We start from the raw sequence: 20,386 nt of genomic DNA, 5'->3' as shown, positions 1-20,386 counted from the left end.
AAACCATTTGGGAAAAGTTGAAATGCCTCAGAAGGTGATTACAGATTTGTCATAAGTTCTACACACAGAGTAACCTGTACTTCTGGCACTTTCCCAGGGACAAAAGGCCAACCTGTGACGGATACCTTGCTAGTGACCTAACTCAGTTTGCTTTGCAGAGAAATCCAAGCCTTCTGTAACAAAGGATCTCCACCCTTGGAAAGAAATATTTTGTGCAAACACAGCTAAGTAGCTTCTCTTTTCTCCTCTTGTCCTCCATCTTCTGAAGGCTGTACTCTCCTGCAGTGTTCTGTAGGTGATCTTAGACCTCTCCCCTGAAGTCAGGGTAAAGTCTGTCTATGGTACTAAATCACAGTGTTCAAAGTCTAATGGTAAGAGGTGTTGCCCATCATAAACTTTGACAGTAGGTCAAGGACTTTAAAAAAAATAAAATCATGAGAAATTTCCCTTCTCTTTTTTTTCCCTCATGCTTCTTCCCAGCTGTACTTTCAAGTAGGTCATTGGAGTTGCAAGTTATTAATAATTATTATGTTGCTTTTTATCTTAAGGAATAATACACATTAGAATAAACAAAAGGGAATAAAACCTTAGGGGTGTCAATTTTAATGTCTTCGAAAAACAAAAGGACAGCACAATTGTCCAATTCCAAAATACTACAGAACAAAAAAGGGAAGAGCTAAAATTGTAGTAAGAGGATTGTGAGTGTTATTTTAAAACCTAGGTTTAAACTATATCTTCCAATATTGACTATTTTAGAGACAGACCACTCTTCCAGAATATAGAGGAAAAACAGCAGTTAAATAGCAAGACTCTTTGCAGGAGCGTTGAAACAAACAAGGAAAAGTTTTATTTTGAAAATACAGTCTTTAAAGATAAATTTGGCTTCCATTTTCCATATCTAGGTGCAACCAACAAGATATCAAAACAACAAAACAAAGACCACAACATTATGTACAGAGCTCTAAAATGAGCTGTGAATATCTACAAGAAATTAGCATATGCTCTTTGTGAAGGGATGTACGTGTGTGGCTTTCTACAGTTCTCAGTCCTCCAGAAGTGGAGTTAACTCCCTGGAGCTGCAGGTGCGGCTGCAGCAAGGGCAGAGCTGGGGTCAGTGAAAGGTTGGGGATGGAACCCCCGGGTGGGAGGCGTGGAGAGGTGTCTGGGGAAGGGAGCAGGGCGGCACGGGACAGATCCTGGGCTTCTCTAGAAGTCCTGCCGCGGGGTGTGAGTCAGGCTGTGCCTCCGCAGATCACAGTTTCGCCTGAACACTTTGCCGCACTGCTCGCAGCTGTAGGGCTTGATGTCTGTATGGGTGAGAAGGTGAGTTTTCAGATTACTTCTCTGATTAAAGGTTCTTCCACATGTGGGACATTTGTGTGGAGATTCCTGTTCAGATGTGAAGCAAGCAAAGGATTAATCCTTCACACCACCACCTCACCCTTCTCAATAGTTGTCTTATTGGTATCACATAACACACGCACGACAACAAAAGAGGGGACTTGCAGGAACAAATCTGTGTTCCTAATCCTCCAATCACTACAGCACACACTCAGGCACACACGAGGCCGATTACACTGATAACTGCGGTGGCCACCAAGGTGGGCTTTGTGATTTCCAGCTCTTAACATTTCATCACCATGTCATAGACAGGAAAGGGGGAAGGAAAAACTCTAATCCCTTCTTAAGGAACGACATTCTCCCAGGGAATAAGTCTCCTCTTTGCTGGAAAATTAAACTATTCCTCAATGTTCGGAAAACTACAAATTATGAGGCCCCTGGGAGACAGAGCATATGGGATTTCACCATGCCTCCATTATCGAAATTACCTTTATTTCCTCCCAAACACGAAAGCCTTAAATGCAGGGCAGATCAGATGAAAAAATAATAATTCTAAAATTAGAATTTAGAATAGCCTGTTTTTAAAGAAAATATAAAAATGTTTTATGTTAAATAGGATTAATTTTATGTATAAAAAACTGAGTGCTGCTTTGTCCACTAGAACACTAATCTAAATAGAGTCTTTTAAGAGAAAGGTTTTGCCAGTAAACACCTTATGTAGAGCAAACATGATAAAACGGAACCAGTCACTGTTTTTAAACAAGAAAACAAACTTACCTGCATGTGTAAAGTTTTGTGAACTGCTAGAGTTCTAGACTGACAAAATCCTTTCCCACACTCCTGACATTTGAAGGGCTTTTCTTTGGAATGAATATACCTGAAAATCAATATAAGGTTTTATTGAAATGGCTTTATAACTACGGTGAGTGTTTCTTTTGACAATTACCAAAATCGAAGTCATGAAAGGACAAAAGAAACACGATTCCCATTATGTGTGTTTTCAGATTGTATTTTTTCCCTGTGTAATTCTGTTTATGGTTAACCTCAACTAACAGACTCTTCCAAACATTCACTGGACGTTGGTTTTATCTACACTCGATCGCCCTCTCTGGCGTATTCTGGACTTCCAAATCGTGTGGAATGAGTTCTTCCTGGTCTCTGCGGTCTTCCCTGGGATTTAAACTGGCCAAATCAAGATGTAAGGCAAGGCCGAGTTGTGTGGGACTGACTTTAGCGAATTTCTTACCAGCTGAGGAAGATCGGTACACAAGTCCCATCCTGGGGAACTGCTAGTGGAGTTTGGAGAGAGACAGCCCACCCCCATTCCCGGGAAGTTTTTACCTGATGAAAACATTTACGATGTAGTATTTCTTCAATTGCCGTTTACTTATGCAGAGTTTAAGGTCTGGGGTGGGGGTATGGGAACTGTCTAAATTCAGTGATCACAAGACCTCTGCAAGTGAAGTTAAAAGGAAGGTCGTGGTGTCAGGCTCTGGGCTCACCAGGGCTGGGGTGGGGACAGGAGCTAGCACGTAGAGGAGAGGGAAGGGAGTGTACCCAGTGGAGGTGAGGAACTTCCCAGAAATGGTCTTGAGGCAGCCATCAGAGGATTTGGGGTCCCTAGGCTCAACCTGCCCGACCCCAAGGGCGACCACAAGGAAACAGAGAAACCGATCACAGCACCAAGGCCAGCCCGCTAGGTTTTAACAGCCTAAGGATGAAAAGGCCTCCGGCATCCCAAACAAGACCGTTGGCGGGTGAGGAAAAGAGGTGAATGCTGGTGGGTAGCTGTGGCTGGCGGGGGAGGGCCTTGGGGGGTACTTTTTAGCTCAAAGGAGATTTTGGTGACACTTGGAATTTCTATGAGGCTTTGGTATTCTGGACAAACTCGCCTCACCTCCCGACCAACCTCTCTATCTCACCTGTGGTCCCGCAGATGATCTTGTCTCCGGAAGGCCTTGTGGCAGATGTCACACGTGTACGGCCTCTCGTCCGTGTGGGTCCTCTCGTGGATGAGCAAGTTGTAGGATTTGGTAAAGTGTCTGCCGCAAAACTTGCAGATAAACTCTTTTTTCGTTTTCGAGGGCAACCTCCCTCGGGAGGGCTTTCTGTCAGGAGTCAATTTACTGAGGCCCGAGATGGGGCTTCCCAGCCCCGGGCTCAGCTTGGTCAGCTCTCCCATCTTAGGGGGGTCCTCTTGCGTGGCAGCCACGGCCAAGTTGGCAAAGTCAAAACGGGGCCGGTCCTTGTGCAGGGCTGGGAGGACATGGGCAATGGCTCCCTGCTTGGGGTGGAAGAGGTGAGTGGTAAAGGGCAGGGCCTGGAAGGGGAAGCGCGCGTCCATGAGGCCCTGTGCCGCAGCCATCTCGGTGATGGTGGAGCGGGTGATCTCGTGCACGTTGGGGTACCCCAGCGTCCAGTGGTTCATGTGCATGGTCTGCACTGCGCTGAGGCCGTACAGGCCCTGCAGGTGGTCGACTGCGGCGGGGAAGGTGTTCACGGCCTGAAGGAAGGAGTAATTGGTGAGCTGCAGCGACGGGTGGAGCGGGATGGGCGCTGGCAGGGCCTTGCTCCCCATTTTCCGAGTGCTGGGGGGCGGAGAGAGCTGTTCCTTTCTTCCAGGACTCAGACGCAGGTGGGTTTGGGGCTCTGGTAAAAATCCAGAGAGACAACAGCACGCAGAGATACCCTAAAAATGACAGGGAGACAGAGGGAGAGTCGTGATTGTTATCCGGATCAGCTCGGGCTACACTTTGGCGCTGGCGCGGGTCACTACACCTTCCGGGTCCCCCACCTTCCTCCTCCCGGGCCCCAAAGGGCCCCCAAAGGATTAGCGAGGGAACCCTAGCGCCAGCCCAGCAATCTGCACCGGGCTCGGCCCAGCCAGGGCGCCAGGCGGGGTAGGAGAAGGTCCCCTTGTGAGCTGGGCGCCCACAGGAAGGTCGGGTTCCTGCAAGGATGGAGCTGAGAACTCACGTCCGGGTGGAAAGAAAAGGGGGCAGGGGCGCTTCTGCAGAGGCAGCGCCCAGCCCGGCTCACCCGCCCCCACCTTGTCCGGGAAGCTCAGTCAACCCCGCAACCCTGCAGCCCAACGCCCGCAGGCCCGGACTGAGCCTCTGCCGGAGAGCCTGGGGCTCCCGGAGGAGCGGTGAGCTGTGGGTCCCAGCCGGGCTCGAGGGCCCAGCTCACCCCCGTGGGTGCGATGGCTCCTGGCGGTGGCCCTCGCACTTACCCCGGTGGCTCTGCGGGAGCGCAGCAGGGGGGGCGCTGCTTCGGGCCCTCGGGCCCTCGGAGGGGCCGCCTCGCCCCCCACGCTGACCTCGGAGGTTTTCTTTTTCCTTCCTCCGCCTCAATCCCATTCATCAGCAGTGACGGGCCGCAGGAAAGAAAAGTGACACCTCGGCCCGGGTTCGACCAGGAATCGCCCCCTCCCTCCCAGGGGCCGTCCCCTCCCACCCCCCACCAAGATCCCTTCCAGATGGTTCGGCTCCCGGGGAGAGACTGGGGTGGGCGGAGAACGCCTCTGAGGCCTGAACCCCTTCTCTCAGATTGAGTGCCAAGCTCTTGGGAGGCTCGAGAGGCCTCCCAGCCTGGTACCTGGAGCGGCTCCTCCACCGAGGAGAGCCCAGGAGAGGAGGCCGGAAGGGCTCCCGGAGAAGGGAAAGGGGAGGAGCAGCGGGGAGCCCCAGCGGCCGGCACAGCGGGGTCCTGCGGGCCTGGAGGAGCGTGCTCATCTGCCTGGAGGTCTGTGCTGTGGCGCTCCTACCACCTGGACACTGGGCCGGGGTCTCTGCCTGGGCCTAAGCTGCGCGCACGCTCTTGGCTGTTCCTGAGTCCGCAAGGACGGCACAGAGGTCTGCTTTCAGATTCCAGGTGCCCAGGAACACCGCACCTGCGTTCAGGGTGGGCCTCCCTGCGCCCACTGCCAGCCCCTTTATAGCTCCGTGGTCGGCAGAACCACACCTGGTCTCTGAGGGCGGCTTCCCAGGTGCAGGACTCCGAATACCGTTGTCCCTGGAGAGGAGCAGGCCGGCTGCCTCTGAGCCATCATCAGCACCCTTTTCGCCCGGCAGAAAGGTGGGGGAGTGTATGCAGCCTTCCCTCCCCACCCACCCGTTTCTGCGCCTGAATTTTCTTCTTCTTCAGTGTGTTGTGTTGCCAGTGGTCCTGAGGACAGATTTAGGGGGCTGCGCTGACACAGCGCTCAGGCAAGGCAGAATCTGGCTGCCTCCCTGCGGCCCACACCTTCCCTCCCTCCTCCTCTGTTTGGAAAGGCGCAGAGACAGGGATTTATTAATGAACCGCTTCTGCCTGGTGGTATGCGGTCTGGGAGTTCAGGCCTGGAGTTAATGAGAGGTGTGTAACAGTCAGGGGGTCTCAGTCAGACCATTCAACCGAAACTGTAAACCTCCTTTTGGAATAAACTTTCCCACCACAAATCACAATTCATTTTTGTTCAGTGGCAACCCCTCAAAGCCCTCTCCTAGAGAGGTTGGAAAAAAAGGATTCTACTAACATCCTTGGTGACCTATCTGATTATTTCCTCTTTCATGAAAATAATTATACCTTTATTTCCTTCTTTTTGCATAATGAGAATTTTCTAGAGATTAAAATATATTTCTCTTAGTGTTAAAAAGGCGACTCCCCCATAGAGAGGAAACCAAACCAAACTTACTATTTGGGTGTATTCCCATATTTCTTAGAAATGAATACAGGAGGCAAGAACAACTCCCACCATGTTCTCTGTGTGTATATGTGTGGGAGTGTGTGTTGTCAATTGAAGGACTACTCCACTTGTGGTTTCGATTCCAAATACACAAAGTAAACTCTGCCATAAAGGTTATACGTTAATTCTGCCAGCAGAGAATTAAGTGCCATCTTCCTCCCCTTTTGTCCAAATGGTTCATAACACAAAAACTAAGAATTCTATTGTAATTCAAGGTTTATGGTGGTACACAAGTGCCATTTCATAATGTATGTTCATTTTAATTTGCAAGACAAATGGTTTCTTCATGGGAGAGCAAACCATTGGTGACTTTGAAACCCTTCTACAAACAGAACAAGACTAAATATCCACCATACATTTTGGCATAAATAATTAGGGAGCTTAGATTTCTACTCTCCCGCTGAGTTGCTGGAAATATATGTCAAAAATATTTTATGTCTATGCAGAGATCTAAAGTACTTTCGTTTTGTCTGGAGTTGAGCATGTAGTTTCCATAGTCCGTTTCAGGCCATACCAGTTATCGTTTGCTGTCATTTCTCCACCATGCCGTCCTTTAGGGCCATTGGCTATTTTTTAATTTTGCAAGGAAAGAAACTTAAACCAATGAAAATACATAAATATTTCAGTGGAGCTGGGGTTAGTTTTCTTTCATCAATCTTTTTCACAGGAATTTCCAGGCATGTACATAAGTTTTGTAAAAATTTAGTTCCATGGCTGTCAACAAGTGAGGTGTGTACATACTAATTTCAGGTCAGTGAAGCTTTCAAAGCATTGGAGAAAAAAAAGGTACGTGGTAATTTGATAAGAAGTCTTGCTTTTAGGTAATGGTGTTATTACACTGAATTATCTAAAAATAATATACAGTCAGGGGTCATTTGCTAAAAACCTGTGCATTGGTGTCTGAGAGAACTGACTGATAGATCGATTGGTTCGCTGAACTTCAGCCCAAGCCACAGTGGAATTTCACATAAATCAGAGAGCTACAGTCCAGGTGGGTCTAAGGAGATCATTTTTAAAAATAAAATTAAAGATGGCCAGACTGGATCAGGTGAACTGAGAAAGAACGGCTGCGAATCCTGCCCCCGTGCAGCGCCTCTGCCTGCCCAAGGAGTTAATTAAATTAAGATGCCTTCCGCATAAGGGTTCTGTTTCTCTCTGCTCCCTCGCTCCCCCTGCGTGAGTAATTTTCTTGTTCTGCTCAGGACTGCAGTTTGTTTAGCAGAGAAAGTAGCTGTCTGAGGCGTTTTGTTCCGGGAAACGCCAGCCCTCTTTTGTTCTCTGCTAACAGGTAGGAGGCAGATTCAGCGCTCCCTCCGCAAGCACCTTTTTCTCCCTCCATTCTACAACCGCTGCTCTTTCTTCTCTCGCTATTTCTTGAGAATCCAAGCGTTTAAGCCCCGGGGGAGTTTGCCTTCTGCCTCCTCTTCCAGGACTAGAAGATGGGAGGAAAATCAAAAGGCCAGCACAAAGTCTGAGAATTACCTAGGATTAAACTACTACTTCTCTTTTGAAAAGCGTCGGCTAGACAGGCACCGTGTGTGTCGGCCGGTCCGCGCCGCGCCGCCGCGGCTGCGCTGGGACGGGCGGACAGGGAATACTACGGCAGGGTCAGAAACACCCTGGGGCAACGGGGTTTTATCTCAGTGTTCCTCGATCAGCTTTTATAAGAAGCCTTGGTGAATGCTTAGATCAAATGTCGCAAAACAAAACTAAAAACAGTTCATAAAAGTGTGTTTTGTGGGTGTTAGCTGGAAGTGGCATGCCTGGGATCCGACAGAGTGAGAAACAATGCCCCGGGATTGCATCCATATGATTTCTTTTCACAATTTCTGAACGTGTGGCACGCCGGACCGGGAATCAGCGCCCCCTGCATCCCCTACACCCTTCCTTTCTTAAGGAGGCTGCAGCCCCTTCCCACGGCGGACACTCACCTCCCGCGGAAAGGTCCGCCTGGGCAGCGCCGCTCAGACCCGGGCCAGGCAGTGAGGCGCACAGCTTGGAAAGGTCATTGGGTCCACGCCGGGCAAACTTCTCTTTCCGCGCGGAGTTCCGGGAGCCTCGGACATTATCTGGAGCGCCACGATCCGAAAAAACGCGAGGGGATCCTCGCCTTCGTCAGTCTGTGGACGTGGAATGCGTCAAGACCCGAGGTGCTCGGAGCCCGCGCTCAGCGCTCGCCGGGAACCCCGCGCCTCCGCGAGCCCTTCGCGGACTCCGGATGAGGTCGGAGTCTGCCGCCTTGCAGGGCCATCACCCTCCAGCAGCAAGCGCGCCGAGCTCTATCCCCGCCCGCGTTCCTCCCTAGGCTGCTCGCGGCCGAGAGTCCAAGGCTTTAGTAGCTGCCCCGCCTCCCCTGCGGGCGTGCGTCCCGCTGCAGCGCAGGGCCCACTGCTCCCTGGCTCCGCCTCCGCGCCGGGCGCCCGCTAATGGTCCACTCTGTTTACTTGTGTTTGGATAGCAACTGAGTCTTAAAGGCACAGGTTTACTCGAGGTTTCCCAATTACAGAGCCGAAGGTGACTCAGTTCAAAACTCACACAAAAATACAACGTCCACCCCTGTTCTTCTCTATGCCACTTTTCCTTACTTTGTTAGAAACTGAACAACTGGTCTTCTGCATCCCCAAGACCCCACAGAGAAACTAAAGGGCATTTTGTAGTTTTACTTGGAGCTTTCGCCGAGCTAATTTTCACATAACACGTCTAACATAACCGTCTTCACAGGGTAAAAATCAATCAACCAGTTCTAGATTGTATTCTTCAGCATACATCACCCTTCCCCCAACTTAAAATACAGTGTTGTACATACTTTTGGTCAATTTTGACTATATGTGTAGTCTGCTTTCATCTGTTTTCAAAACGAAATTTGTTTTCACAGGTGATAATTGGCTAATTTCGCAATTACTGCAAAGACATATATGGAATGTTCCAGGAGAAATTTCTTCCAATATTTAAGCTTTAATCAGCCAATGTACATTTCATAAGCAGTTAATTGACTTGGTTAAAGAGGTGGGCTTCTGCAATCCATTGGCAAATAAAGAACCCATCTGGAATTGGGTGAAAGAACAATCATTTTTTAAAATTAGGAAAATCCTATTTTAGCTTCTTAAAGCACGTACATCTTCATTCCCAGCGAGAGAGAGGGAGAAAGAGAGAGAGTTCATTGTTCAATCATCAGGAAACAATCGAATTTGAAGTGTAGTGATACATTTTTCAGGGTCTTCTAAAGGTTTGGTCCTGTGTGAGAATAACTGCAGAACGCCATTCAAGTAGTCTGGAAGGAGGGTGACCATCGAGTGACAGAAAGGGAATGACACTCCTTTTAAACAGCCTTTTTTCCCCAGATGAGATCTGCGTAAGCAACACTGAGCAAAGTGCCTTTCGTCCCAGACGAGTCACTGGAGGGGATCTGCCCTAGCCCCCGGCAAGTCCGCCTTTGGAGGCACAGATCTTTCAGCCAACCAGGCTGTACAGCTCAAGCGTTCCGCCAGAAGTTGGTTTTGGATGTGCCGCCTCAAAGGACAATTAAAATAATCTTAATTATGAGAGGAAGTGGTCAAATAGAAGCAGAAGACGAAAAACCCTCAAGAGGTGAACCAGTGATTGGGGAGCCAGGCAGAAACTACGAGATATTAGTTTATTAAGATAAAATTCCTCCTATGTTATTTATGCCCAGGTGGATAGAATTTTTCGTTCCTTTGGGGTAAAACATAATTTAGGGTTAGCAGATCACTTTTTCTTTCCAATTTCAAATCGGAAAGGTTTAAAAAAACGTGAGCTCGGAAGGCAGACCTAAGTGTTAACATCCTTTAGTATAAAGTCCTTCAAAGTAGATTTGACTAACAGCATAGAAATAGTAAGTGCCTAAGAGTTCGGGATTTCTAAAAAGCGTTTTTCCCTGGTGGCTTCTATAGGGGTGCTTTCATTTTAGTACTGAGTCCCGAGCTCCAGCTACCGGGATGCCTGCGGTCCCCTCTCTCTAACCGCCTCATTCTTTCCGCAGCTTTTCTCAATTTGGGAGATTTGGAGGGAACTTTCTCTTCTTTCAGACCCCCAGGACACGCACTTCAAGGGTGGTGACCTGAAGAGTGTTCCTATGCTTTGTATTTCCTTTTCAACAAACTGGAGGCAATTCCGCAGCGGCGGGCTTCACACCTTCCCACCGTGTGTCCTTGTGTGTATGTGTGTGTGTGTGTGTGTTGTGTGCGGAACCTCCGGTTTTTCCCGCGAAACAGACAAAATTTACAACCACCCGTGAGCTGCGCCCTCTTTCTACAAACCTCTTGAGCCGAGGGTTTTCCGTAAGTGTCTCTACCTCGCCCACCAGAGCCTCCGAGGTTCCGCAATGGAGTCTGGGCTCGAAAGAGGGGGGAGTCGGCGAGTTCCGGGCTTTGGGGGAAGCCGCGTGGCCCCGCTGCGCCTAAACTGCCTCCAGGCCGGGCCAACTCGATCCGCAGGTGCGCGCCCCACGACGAGGGCAAGCCCAAGGCTGAGCCCGGTGTCAGGTCTGCATGTCAGGTCTGCATGCAGGGAGCCCGCGAGTCACCTCGCGCCCACCCGCGGCGTGCCGTGGAGAGTCTGTCTCTACGTTCAGCCCCGGCAAGCCGCTTAGCCCACGTCAGCGTCTAGGGCGCACGCACTGTGGGGCCCACCCAGGAACAGCCTCATTTGCTGGACTCCCGGGGCGGCAGTTCCTGGCACGGAAGATTGCCCACTGAGCCCCAGCGAGCTGTGGGGTCCGGGTGTGAGGAGAGGGGAAGTCCCGGAACTTACGGCGGCCCAGCTGCGCCCGGGGCCTGCGTCTCTGAGCGGCCGTCCCACTCCCCCTGCGCCCTCCCGGAGCTGCGCGGCCAGTTCACTCGGACTTTTCCGCGGACTTGGTCTTTTGCTGCCTTCGCGGCTCCGGGCTTTCAACACCAAGGAGGCTTCCAGGGAAATGGCTACCAGACTGAGGAGGGGGCCGTGAGCGGTTGCTGCCCAAACACGAACTGCCGAAAGTTTACGCTCCTGGAGACGGGATGAAGGCCAGCGAGAGGAAACGCGGAGGAGTTGGAGGAGGAGGGGGCCGGGAGCGTAGGCCCCTTCCCCCTCGGCCCACCCAGGAGGCCCTGCCAGTTGAGCATCGAGCAGGTGTCAGACACAGACTTCCCTGGAGTTGACTCCGAGCCTTCCCACTTTGACCGCGCGCTGCGGACGTCATAAAATCGTTTACCCTTTAAAACACAAGTTAAGGAAACCCCATCATTTCCCCAGGGATCCCAGCTGCCATTACCTCTGAGGACTCGCCTCCCCTTTTCCCCAGCCTTCCCCTGCCTCTGCAGGGCGGGGACCTTTTGCATTTGAACTTCCCGCACTGTGGCCGCTTTTCGCCAGAGCTCGGAGGAGTTGGGAGCCCAGCTATTCTCTGGGCGCCGGCACTTCAGCCCCGGAGTGGTGAGGAGACCTGCGAAAACCTGGAGAAGGATCGCGGGTTCTGGGCTCAGAACTGTGGGTGTGGAAGTAGGGGGGCGGTAAAAAAAAAATCTAAGAATTTTATCTTTTAAAAAACTGTATTCGAGCCGGCGCTCAACAACGCGGACGGAATGGGAAAGCGCAGCCGCCCGGGACCTCAGGCGCCCGCGAGAAGAGCCGCAGCGCCCCCTGGAGGCAGTGGCTGAGCACTACGTGGCGCGGGAACCAAGAGCGGTCACTGGGGCGGCTGGCTCCCGGGTGTGAGTCCAGGGCGGTCATCGACTCCGCCAGCCGCTGGAATCCTCTCACCAACACCCGAGCTTTTTTGTTTGTTTGTTTGTTTGCTACGGAGGGAGAGTCGTGTGTGTAGCAGGGATGCTGGAGAGAGGGCTGGGCCTGTTGTCAGGATTAGTAATCTGCTTTGCCCCCACCGCTGGGGCCTTCCTGACGCTCCACGAGGTGGCCCCCAGTGACCTCTCTGTCGGCAGGTTTTTCAACGATGCGTTTTCGGACTCAGGACGCCGCTCAGGGCGACTTCCGCAGGGCAAGGAGCTCGCGGCGCTCTGGTGCTGAGCAGCTCGGACACCAGCTGATCCCATGGCCCCGGACATTGTCCCCGCGGGAGAGGCGAGAAAGGTTTCTAAGGGACCCGCATACGGAAAGTATGCCCCGCTCCCCACGCCGCACCCCTCATCGCACCCCAGCGTTTGAAGCTCTGTGTGTCGGGAAGGGGTCCCTCGGCCTGAGAGCGGGAAGAGGCGCGTGGCGAAGATCGCGCGCGGGAGCCTTCCTCTCGCGGAGAAGCCTGAAGATCACCCGCCGCCTCCCGCCGCCCAACCCCCGGGCCCAGCCTCCTTCTGAGTCGGGCCAGGCCCGACGGACAGCCTGCCCGGCTCTCCTGGTCGTCCCTCCCCGGGGCCAGGGAGAGGGGAACTCGGGGGCTCGGCGCAATGGCGCTCCCCGTGTGCCTGGGCCCCTTGGTGGGCGTCATGCCGCCGGAGACTGCAGGGGGCGCCCTTTCAGCCACAGGCTCGCGGGCGCCGAGTCCCGGGGAAGGGGGCGCTGCCTGTGGGAGCCCGAGGCCTGGCCCGAGCGTCAGCCACGTGCTCATAACCAGGGTGGGCACGCCTGGGGGCAGACCCACGCGCGGCCCCGCGTCCTGTCTGGGTTTGGCTTTTCCGGGAGGTCGTCGGCCGCCGCGGTAGCAAGGCCCAGAGCCAGCTCGAGGCGGCTGGCCGCCCGTCAGCCCGTCTCAGGGGCAGCGGCGGCGCGGGGGCTCCGGCACGTGCTGCGCGCGGACAGGGCTGCGCCCCCACGTGCCCGCGGTCCGCTGAGCGCGCGGGCAGGGCTGCGCCCCCACGTGCCCGCGGTCCGCTGAGCGCGCGGCAGGGCTGCGGCCCCCACGTGCCCGCGCCCGCGCCCCCACGTGCCCGCAGTCCGCAGAGCGCGCGGGCAGGGCTGCGCCCCCACGTGCCCGCGGTCCGCAGAGCGCGCGGGCAGGGCTGCGGCCCCCACGTGCCCGCGGTCCGCAGAGCGCGCGGGCAGGGCTGCGCCCCCGACGTGCCCGCGGTCCGCAGAGGGCGCGGGCAGGGCTGCGGCCCCCACTGCGCCCCCACGTGCCCGCAGTCCGCAGAGCGCGCGGGCAGGGCTGCGGCCCCCACTGCGCCCCCACGTGCCCGCAGTCCGCAGAGCGCGCGGACAGGGCTGCGGCCCCCACGTGCCCGCGGTCCGCAGAGCGCGCGGGCAGGGCTGCGGCCACCACGTGCCCGCGGTCCGCAGAGCGCGCGGGCAGGGCTGCGGCCACCACGTGCCCGCGGTCCGCAGAGCGCGCGGGCAGGGCTGCGGCCCCCACGTGCCCGCGGTCCGCAGAGCGCGCGGGGGCGGGCCTGCAGTTGGCCTTTCCGGAGAAACCCGGGTCACCTCGGAGGGTCCCGCCTCAGAGGTCAGCCTGAATCCCATTCTCGGTGCGGTTCAGAGGAGCCGGCGGTGTCCGGACTAGGAAGACCGGGTTTCCGGAAGAATCGGCCGCTGAGGCCAGGACGCGGGCGCCTCCAGGAGGAGAACCTGCGTGGGGCGCCTCTCTGGGGCGGATTCGCCTGCCTAACGAAGGACTGTCCCAGACCTCGCGCTCCGAAAGGATCGTCGTCGGAAAAGACTAGGGCAGAGTCCGCTAACCTGTTTTTATTAGGCTTACACTTAAAAAATGTACTCGCCAACATTTAAATTTAGGAAAAGTCAAACGAATCCAGTGAGCTCTCACAGCTGTGAGCGAGCCGGATGGAGCTGAGCGGCTCCGATCTCGGTCCTCTGAGATCTGTTATTTGTGAAATGCAGGGCCTTGAATTGCCTTGGAGTCTCCAATTCTCGAGGCAGAGGTCGTTTCTGTGGGACTCTGGGATCGGTCTAGCGTCACCGTCCAGAGCAGCAGTTCTTAAAATATGGTCCAATAGCATCAGCGACGTCTGGAACTTGTTAGATATACAGATTCTTCAGTCCCACCTACTGAGTCAGAGACTGGGAGGGCCCCACCATCCCCAATCTGTGTTTAAATAAGCCCTCCAGGTGATTCGGATCCACGCTATAAAGTTTGAGAACCACTGTGGAGAAAATCGCGGGCGTGTCCGATTTATCTTTTCGGCTCTCCTCTTTCTTCCATCCCTCCTTTCTCTTCCCATCAGAGAATGCACACGAAAACTTGTGGCCTCGGGCAGCTAATTCATTCATTCGCTCATCCATTCATCCATTCGCTCTGATTCATCTGGCTCCCGAAGCACCTCCTAAGTCCTGGAAGACGCGCTGAGGATCCCCAGGTGAACCAGGTGCGACTCCTTCCTTCCTGGAGTCAAGTCCGGCATGTAAGGGGAAGCGTGAGGGGGAGAAAGACTGGTTCCTTCCCATTTTATGGTTAGTTGTTTGTTAGTTTATTATTATAATCGAATACTGTATTAGATTTGACCTGATTTTAGAAAATGTCCTTGTTAAGAACTAGCAAAAGCAACGCACCTCATGTTATGGTTTCTGACCTGTGACTCTTGACTTTTTTCTTGCCTGAACTGATGTTATGTTTTCTCTTTCTATTTTCTAAGGATTCTGTGTGTCTGCAGCATACAATTCTACACACATCTTGGCACACACTACAGCCCACACAATATCCCTGCCCTCCCTGCACTGGGTCAGAGTGCCTGGCTGCAAGACGGGGAAGTGTGTGAGGGAGTGTCACAAGCCGCGGGTACTTGTTTGGACCCTGGCTCAAAGGTCTGCCTGCTGTTGGATCCCCTGAAGCCGAAGCCGCACAGGACACTGGTGGGACAGCTGAAATGGACAAGCCTGGTTCTGCTCACGCACTCTGCGGAGAACTCCCAAACGCTCCCATCTCGGGTCCTGCTGCCCTGAACTGCCCACTTCCCGAGATCAGGTGTACACTGCGTGTTTGTCACTTTAAGACTGGGGCCAAATGCCTTTATCTTTTGCTTGGGATCAAAAGAATAATTATTTTAACTCCTTTTAGGTGTCTAAAAATCCGGTTGAAATTCACAGTTTCTAGTTTTCTTATGCCCAATCTATCTCACTTAAGCATTCACTTTGCACTTTCTCTCCAGTGTCTTGACTTGAACTGTCCTCAGTCATGTGAAGAGCCACCTCCCCTGGACCTTAGGGTTCCCTCCACGATTTTCCAGTGGTGGGCAGTGAGAACAGTAGAGGCACTTTGCCTCTCAGGCAGTTGTGAGTCTCTCAAAAATTCGGTCTAACTAGAAGCCTCTTGTCTAGTTTCAGATTCAGGGACAAGGTTTCATTTTAGTGAGCCCGTGCAGGGAAGCCATTGAAAATGCACACAAAAATGAATTTTCATATTGACCATAGTCATAAATTGTATGAAAGTACTCAGCCCCACTTTGACAAAGAGTTGCTATTTTAATATGACCCTTTCTTGTGGGGATTTTCAAAATATAAAATGTATAATGGTCAGGAACATGATAATCTCTTTACAACCTGTGATCGTATTTCTTAACAGGATTTTGCTTTCCAGTGCAGATGATTTGACATAACATTCAAAGCAGCCAGCACTTAGTTAAGAAATGCCAAGGCCAATATTTGAATGCAGATACAAGTTTTAACAAAGGAAAATGTGTATCTCTGTAGCTGTTTGCCTTTGAATATTCCCCAGAGGATTAATATACTATTCTTGAATCTAATCCATGTCAGCAAACTCTAAGAAGTCTGTAATGTGCCAATTCATAAGGCACATCGAATTCCTTGTCACCAAATATTTTTGAGTTAGCTACCATGTACCAAGTACTAGGCAAATGTGTTATTGTTTGAGACCCTGAACTTTCATCCTAAATTGGGGGTGGGGGCAAGGAAGGTAGGATTTGTAAGGTTGTTTTCTTCTGGTTTTGTTAAATTGTTCAAGTATTTGTATTTAATAGCAATCTTTAAAACATTTATTGAACTCTCTGTTACATTTTTGGTCATTTTTACAAGTCAAGGAGAGAAAGTCAGTGTTGAAGCCAACTCATTTATTGGAAAATGAATGCCAGCACAGGCTTAACTTTTGGCTTTCCCAATTGAAGACCTTAATATCATGACAACATTTTACAATAATGCTATTTCCAGCATGCCAGGTGATAATTTAGCTGTAGATCCCTTATGATTGGTAACCATAGCTCACTCAAGTGTTCCTCCCCCACACTTCTTTACTCTGTAGGGAGTGGGGGGGGGGCTTCTTTCTCTGGCTCCCTTGCTGAAGGGACAGGGGCAAAGGAAGTGGCAGACAGCTAGAATGGCCTGATCTTCATTGTTTCTTGAAAGAACTTGGAGCAGGACCAGCTCAGATCTAGTTGGCTTCAGAGAATCCAGGTCTTACAAGGAGTGATATGCTCTAGTATTCTAGTAGCTTTGCCTCTAAGTCTAAAACACAAACAACTTAGATGGATCTGGAGACACACAGATATAAGAAACCAAGAGGCCCCATTCTACTCTTCCCCCGTGAACTGTGTCATAATGCCTGGTCACAGCACAGGTCTTGGCCACCACACTCCACTTCCAGGGCTTCTTCCCACATCCTCTCCCTCCACACCCTCCCCAGCCCTGCCTGGCAAGTGGCTTGCCTCCAGGAATCACACTGGGCGGATGCTATGATGTCAGGACACCAGGCAGAAGCATTTCTAAAATGTATTAGACCACAATTGCCTTTTTTTTTTCCCTTGGAAAAGTACACAAAGTGCAAATTGTCTCCTAGGCCGTGAGGCACACATCCAAATGCCCTACGTGGTCGGCCCACCCAGGCCCAGGAGAGTGTGGAGAAGAACACAAGTGTGTCATATGGGTGTGTTCACCACTCCTGCTCCCCTCTGCCTCATCCTTGACCACATTCTCTTGACAGGCCATATGGCCTGGGAGTGACCTGGAATATATTCAGAGCATTGGCTTGTAGAACTCTTGCAGACCAAGGGAGCCATGGCTGAGTATGATTTTAGACTTGTGAATTCATTTAACATGTAGTTATTGAGAATGTTTAATGTGTGAGACCCTGTGGTAGGTGCTGGGGATACAACAATGAATATGAAGCCAGGTCTAGAGGGAAGAAAGACAAGGAAGCAGGTAATTATGATAGAGTATGAATAAAAAACAACCCTGGACCCAAGGCCTTCAGTTAATCCTCTATTCCCTTGGGTAAGTCATGCCACTTATTGGAGCCTCAGTTTGTGAATCTGCAAATTAATGATATTCTCAGGGTTAAATGACATGGATGCATATCAGTACTATCAGTAACTATGATTCATTCTTACCCATTGATATGAACTGACCTCAGCAGCATAAAATTATTTCTCTCACTCCTCTAAGGACTTAGAGAGGAGACCAGGAGGAGAAATCTGACCCAGTGTCTAGTGTTTAGTGGCCAAGAGTATAGAAATTAAGTCATTGCAACAAGCATTTCTAGAGAAAAAGTCATCTGCCTTTTATCAAGAGAAAATGTCTATATTTTCATAGAAAGTTGAAATATTGTACCACGCTTTAGATTTTGTTGTACTCTGTTAAATTTTATTGCAATTAGAGATTAGAGAATACAGGGAGTAAGTCTATAATGAATACTTTTTTTTTTTTCTTTTTTCAGAGAGAGAGTCAGAGAGAGGGATAGACAGGGACAGACAGACAGGAATGGAGAGAGATGAGAAGCATCAATCATCAGTTTTTCGTTGCAACACCTTAGTTGTTCATTGATTGCTTTCTCATATGTGCCTTGACCATGGGCCTTCAGCAGACTGAGTAACCCTTGCTCGTGCCAGCGACTTTGAGTCCAAGCTAGTGAGCTTTGCTCAAACGAGATGAGCCCGCACTCAAACTGGCAACCTCAGGGTCTCGAACCTGAGTCCTCCACATCCCAGTCGAATGCTCTATCCACTGCGCCACCACCTGGTCAGGCATGAATACTTTTTTGTTTGTTTCTTTTTTTATGCTTCAAAGGTATTATTTTGAATGTTACTCTCTAATGAAACAATGATGCACTTAATTTCAGGATGCCCTGAATATATCAGGGGAAGGCAATGGTATAGGTTAGAATACAGTTGAGCTCTGATATTAAAAAATCCAAAATAACATGTATTTAAACAATAGAGAAATTAATTTATTTCTCACATAAACGTAGGCCAGCCAGAGTCAATGTGGTGGCTAGCTCCTTGATTATCAGGTATTCTGACTCTTTCTACCTGTTCAAAATGACTTCACCTTGTAGTCCAAGATGGCTTCATTCCAGCCAGCAGCAAGAGGGAAGGCGTGAAGAAGGGCAAGCCCCCTGTCTTTGAAGATACTCCACAGAAACCTGAACCTAGGGAGGCTGGAAACTAGTCTTTAATCTGGTAACCATAAGCTTAGCTAAAATTCAGGCTTCTATTATTAAAGAAGAGAATGTATATTAGGGGATGACCAGTCTTTGCTATAGAATGTCTAGATCTAGTGCTTTATTCTTTCTTTTCTTTCCTTTCTTTTTCTTTTTCTTTTTCTTTCTTTCTTTCTTTCTTTCTTTCTTTCTTTCTTTCTTTCTTTCTTTCTTTCTTTTTCTTTCTTGTATTTTTCTGAAGTTAACCAGGATTTACCCAGCATGCCCACTAGGGGGCAATGCTCTGCCCATCTGGGGCATTGCTCTATTGTGGCTGGAGCCATTCTAGCACCTGAGGTGGAGGCCATAGAGCCATCCTCAGCACCCGGGGCCAGCTTTGCTCCAATGGAGCCTTTGGCTGTGGGAGGGGAAGAGAGAGAGAGAGAGGAAGGGGAGGAGGAAGGGCGGAGAAACAGATGGGCACTTCTCCTGTGTGCCCTAACCCAGGACTTCCACAGGCTGGGCCAAAGCTCTACCGCTGAGCCAACCGGCCAGGGCTGGTGCTTTATTCTTTATGTAACTCATTATCTTTGGTTCTGGATAGTGTTCACTGTCTCTTTTGCTGATTTTATGGTTTTAATTTTATTTATTTATTTATTTATTTATTTATTTATTTTACAGAGACAGAGAGTGATTCAGAGAGAGGGATAGACAGGGACAGACAGACAGGAATGGAGAGAGATGAGAAGCATCAATCATTAGTTTTTCATTGCACGTTGCAACACCTTAGTTGTTCATTGATTGCTTTCTCATATGTGCCTTGACTGTGGGCCTTCAGCAGACAGAGTAACCCCTTGCTGGAGCCAGTGACCTTGGGTTCAAGCTATTGGGCTTTTGCTCAAACCAGATGAGCTCGTGCTCAAGCTGGCGACCTCGGGGTCTCGAACCTGGGTCCTCAGCATCCCAGTCTGTCGCTCCATCCACTGCGCCACTGCCTGGTCAGGCTGATTTTATGGTTTTAATCACTATGTTCAGTGGCAGGATTCTGTTTTGGAACCCCTCAGCATACTGCCACTGTTTACTTACTCTTAGTTGTGGCTGCTGGTGTGTAACTTTCTGCTTTGAGTGGGGAGCTGTGAACAAAAATGGTGGGTGAGCTAGGGGGAATAGAACTTGTCAGGAGCCTGCTGGGGGAGATCTTGTTGTGGGTTTTGAAGAATACCACTGGTTTCACATGGCAGCATCTACCTTGTGGGATGGGTCCTGGGGTATCAGGCAGGCCATGTGAGTGGCTCTTCTGCAGAACTTCCTTTTTCCCTTTGGAAAATGGGATGAGCAATGAGACAGAACATATTAGAGGAACAGTGAAAGCCCTGGATCCTTCCTGGCCCTATTATCACATAAAGCAGGCTTGGGGGGGGGGGGGGCAACTGCAGAAGCCAGGATCTGCCTTTTTACAGTTTTGGCAGCCAGAGGTTGCAGCAAAAAAAAATGTGTGGAGCAGGTCACCCTGAGGGATAGCATCAAAATGACAAGCAGACCCCACACACAGCAGAGAAGGCCCTGCTCAGCTCGAACTCAAGGACACCCTCCAGAGATAAGTGTGGAGAGACTTGATTACCATTAAAATTGTCCTGGCCTGACTTCTCTTCCTGGTAAACTTTGCTTCTGAGCCTTATCCTGTGTTCATACTTCCAGGCTCGATTCTCCCCTCCAAGCCTAGGAGGATACTTAGCAACACACATAAGCTTCCAGGTGTAGAGAGTTGGGGGCATGAAGGACCTGTGGATTCCCAGTCTCCCCTAGGGTCTCCCCTCGGGATTCTGCGTGGGTTGAAGCAAGTCTGAGCATGGACTTGCACAGAGAGCGTTAATGCCAATGTGTGGGGAATGTTCCTTCCCTGCAAAAACATCTGGAGTGACACTGCGGACATACTTATACACATTTACACGAGCCCTGGGGGATTCCCATGCCTGAGAGAACTGGCTGGATAGTTCCTATTACACATTTATTTCCTTAAAGGAGGTATTTTATATTCTACCCTGTAATTCAAG

At 50.9% G+C, this 20,386-nt stretch overlaps 1 protein-coding gene across 3 annotated transcripts; it reads right to left on the bottom strand.

Moving 5' to 3' along the window:
- Positions 1-812: 812 nt before the first annotated feature.
- On the bottom strand, positions 813-8,557 carry OSR2 (odd-skipped related transciption factor 2). 3 transcript variants are annotated; one of them, XM_066379206.1, is made up of 4 exons: positions 7,999-8,557; positions 3,264-4,030; positions 2,119-2,218; positions 813-1,389 (listed from the first exon to the last, which is right to left on the bottom strand). In XM_066379206.1, the coding sequence occupies exons 2-4, from the start codon at positions 3,917-3,919 to the stop codon at positions 1,207-1,209; spliced, it is 939 nt and encodes a 312-aa protein (XP_066235303.1). In that variant the 5' UTR covers positions 3,920-4,030; positions 7,999-8,557; the 3' UTR covers positions 813-1,206. The 3 variants fall into 3 exon arrangements, with proteins under 3 accessions (XP_066235303.1, XP_066235305.1, XP_066235304.1); XM_066379208.1 differs by having other exon boundaries at positions 813-1,307; positions 7,999-8,553; XM_066379207.1 differs by lacking the exon at positions 7,999-8,557 and adding an exon at positions 4,574-4,718.
- Between the last annotated feature and the right edge of the window lie 11,829 nt (positions 8,558-20,386).

Source organism: Saccopteryx leptura, chromosome 3, assembly GCF_036850995.1.
Source record: "Saccopteryx leptura isolate mSacLep1 chromosome 3, mSacLep1_pri_phased_curated, whole genome shotgun sequence".
In the NCBI taxonomy this organism is placed as follows: domain Eukaryota; kingdom Metazoa; phylum Chordata; class Mammalia; order Chiroptera; family Emballonuridae; genus Saccopteryx; species Saccopteryx leptura.
This window is presented reverse-complemented; position numbering and strand designations above follow the sequence as displayed.

Coding starts and splice junctions, on each gene's coding strand:
- OSR2 (XM_066379206.1), bottom strand. CDS start 3,919: ATGGGGAGCAAGGCCCTGCCAGCGCCCATCCCGCTCCACCCGTCGCTG. Junction 2,219..3,263: donor GATCATCTGCGGGACCACAG/GTGAGATAGAGA, acceptor ATTGATTTTCAG/GTATATTCATTCCAAAGAAA. Junction 1,390..2,118: donor ACAAAACTTTACACATGCAG/GTAAGTTTGTTT, acceptor ACATCTGAACAG/GAATCTCCACACAAATGTCC.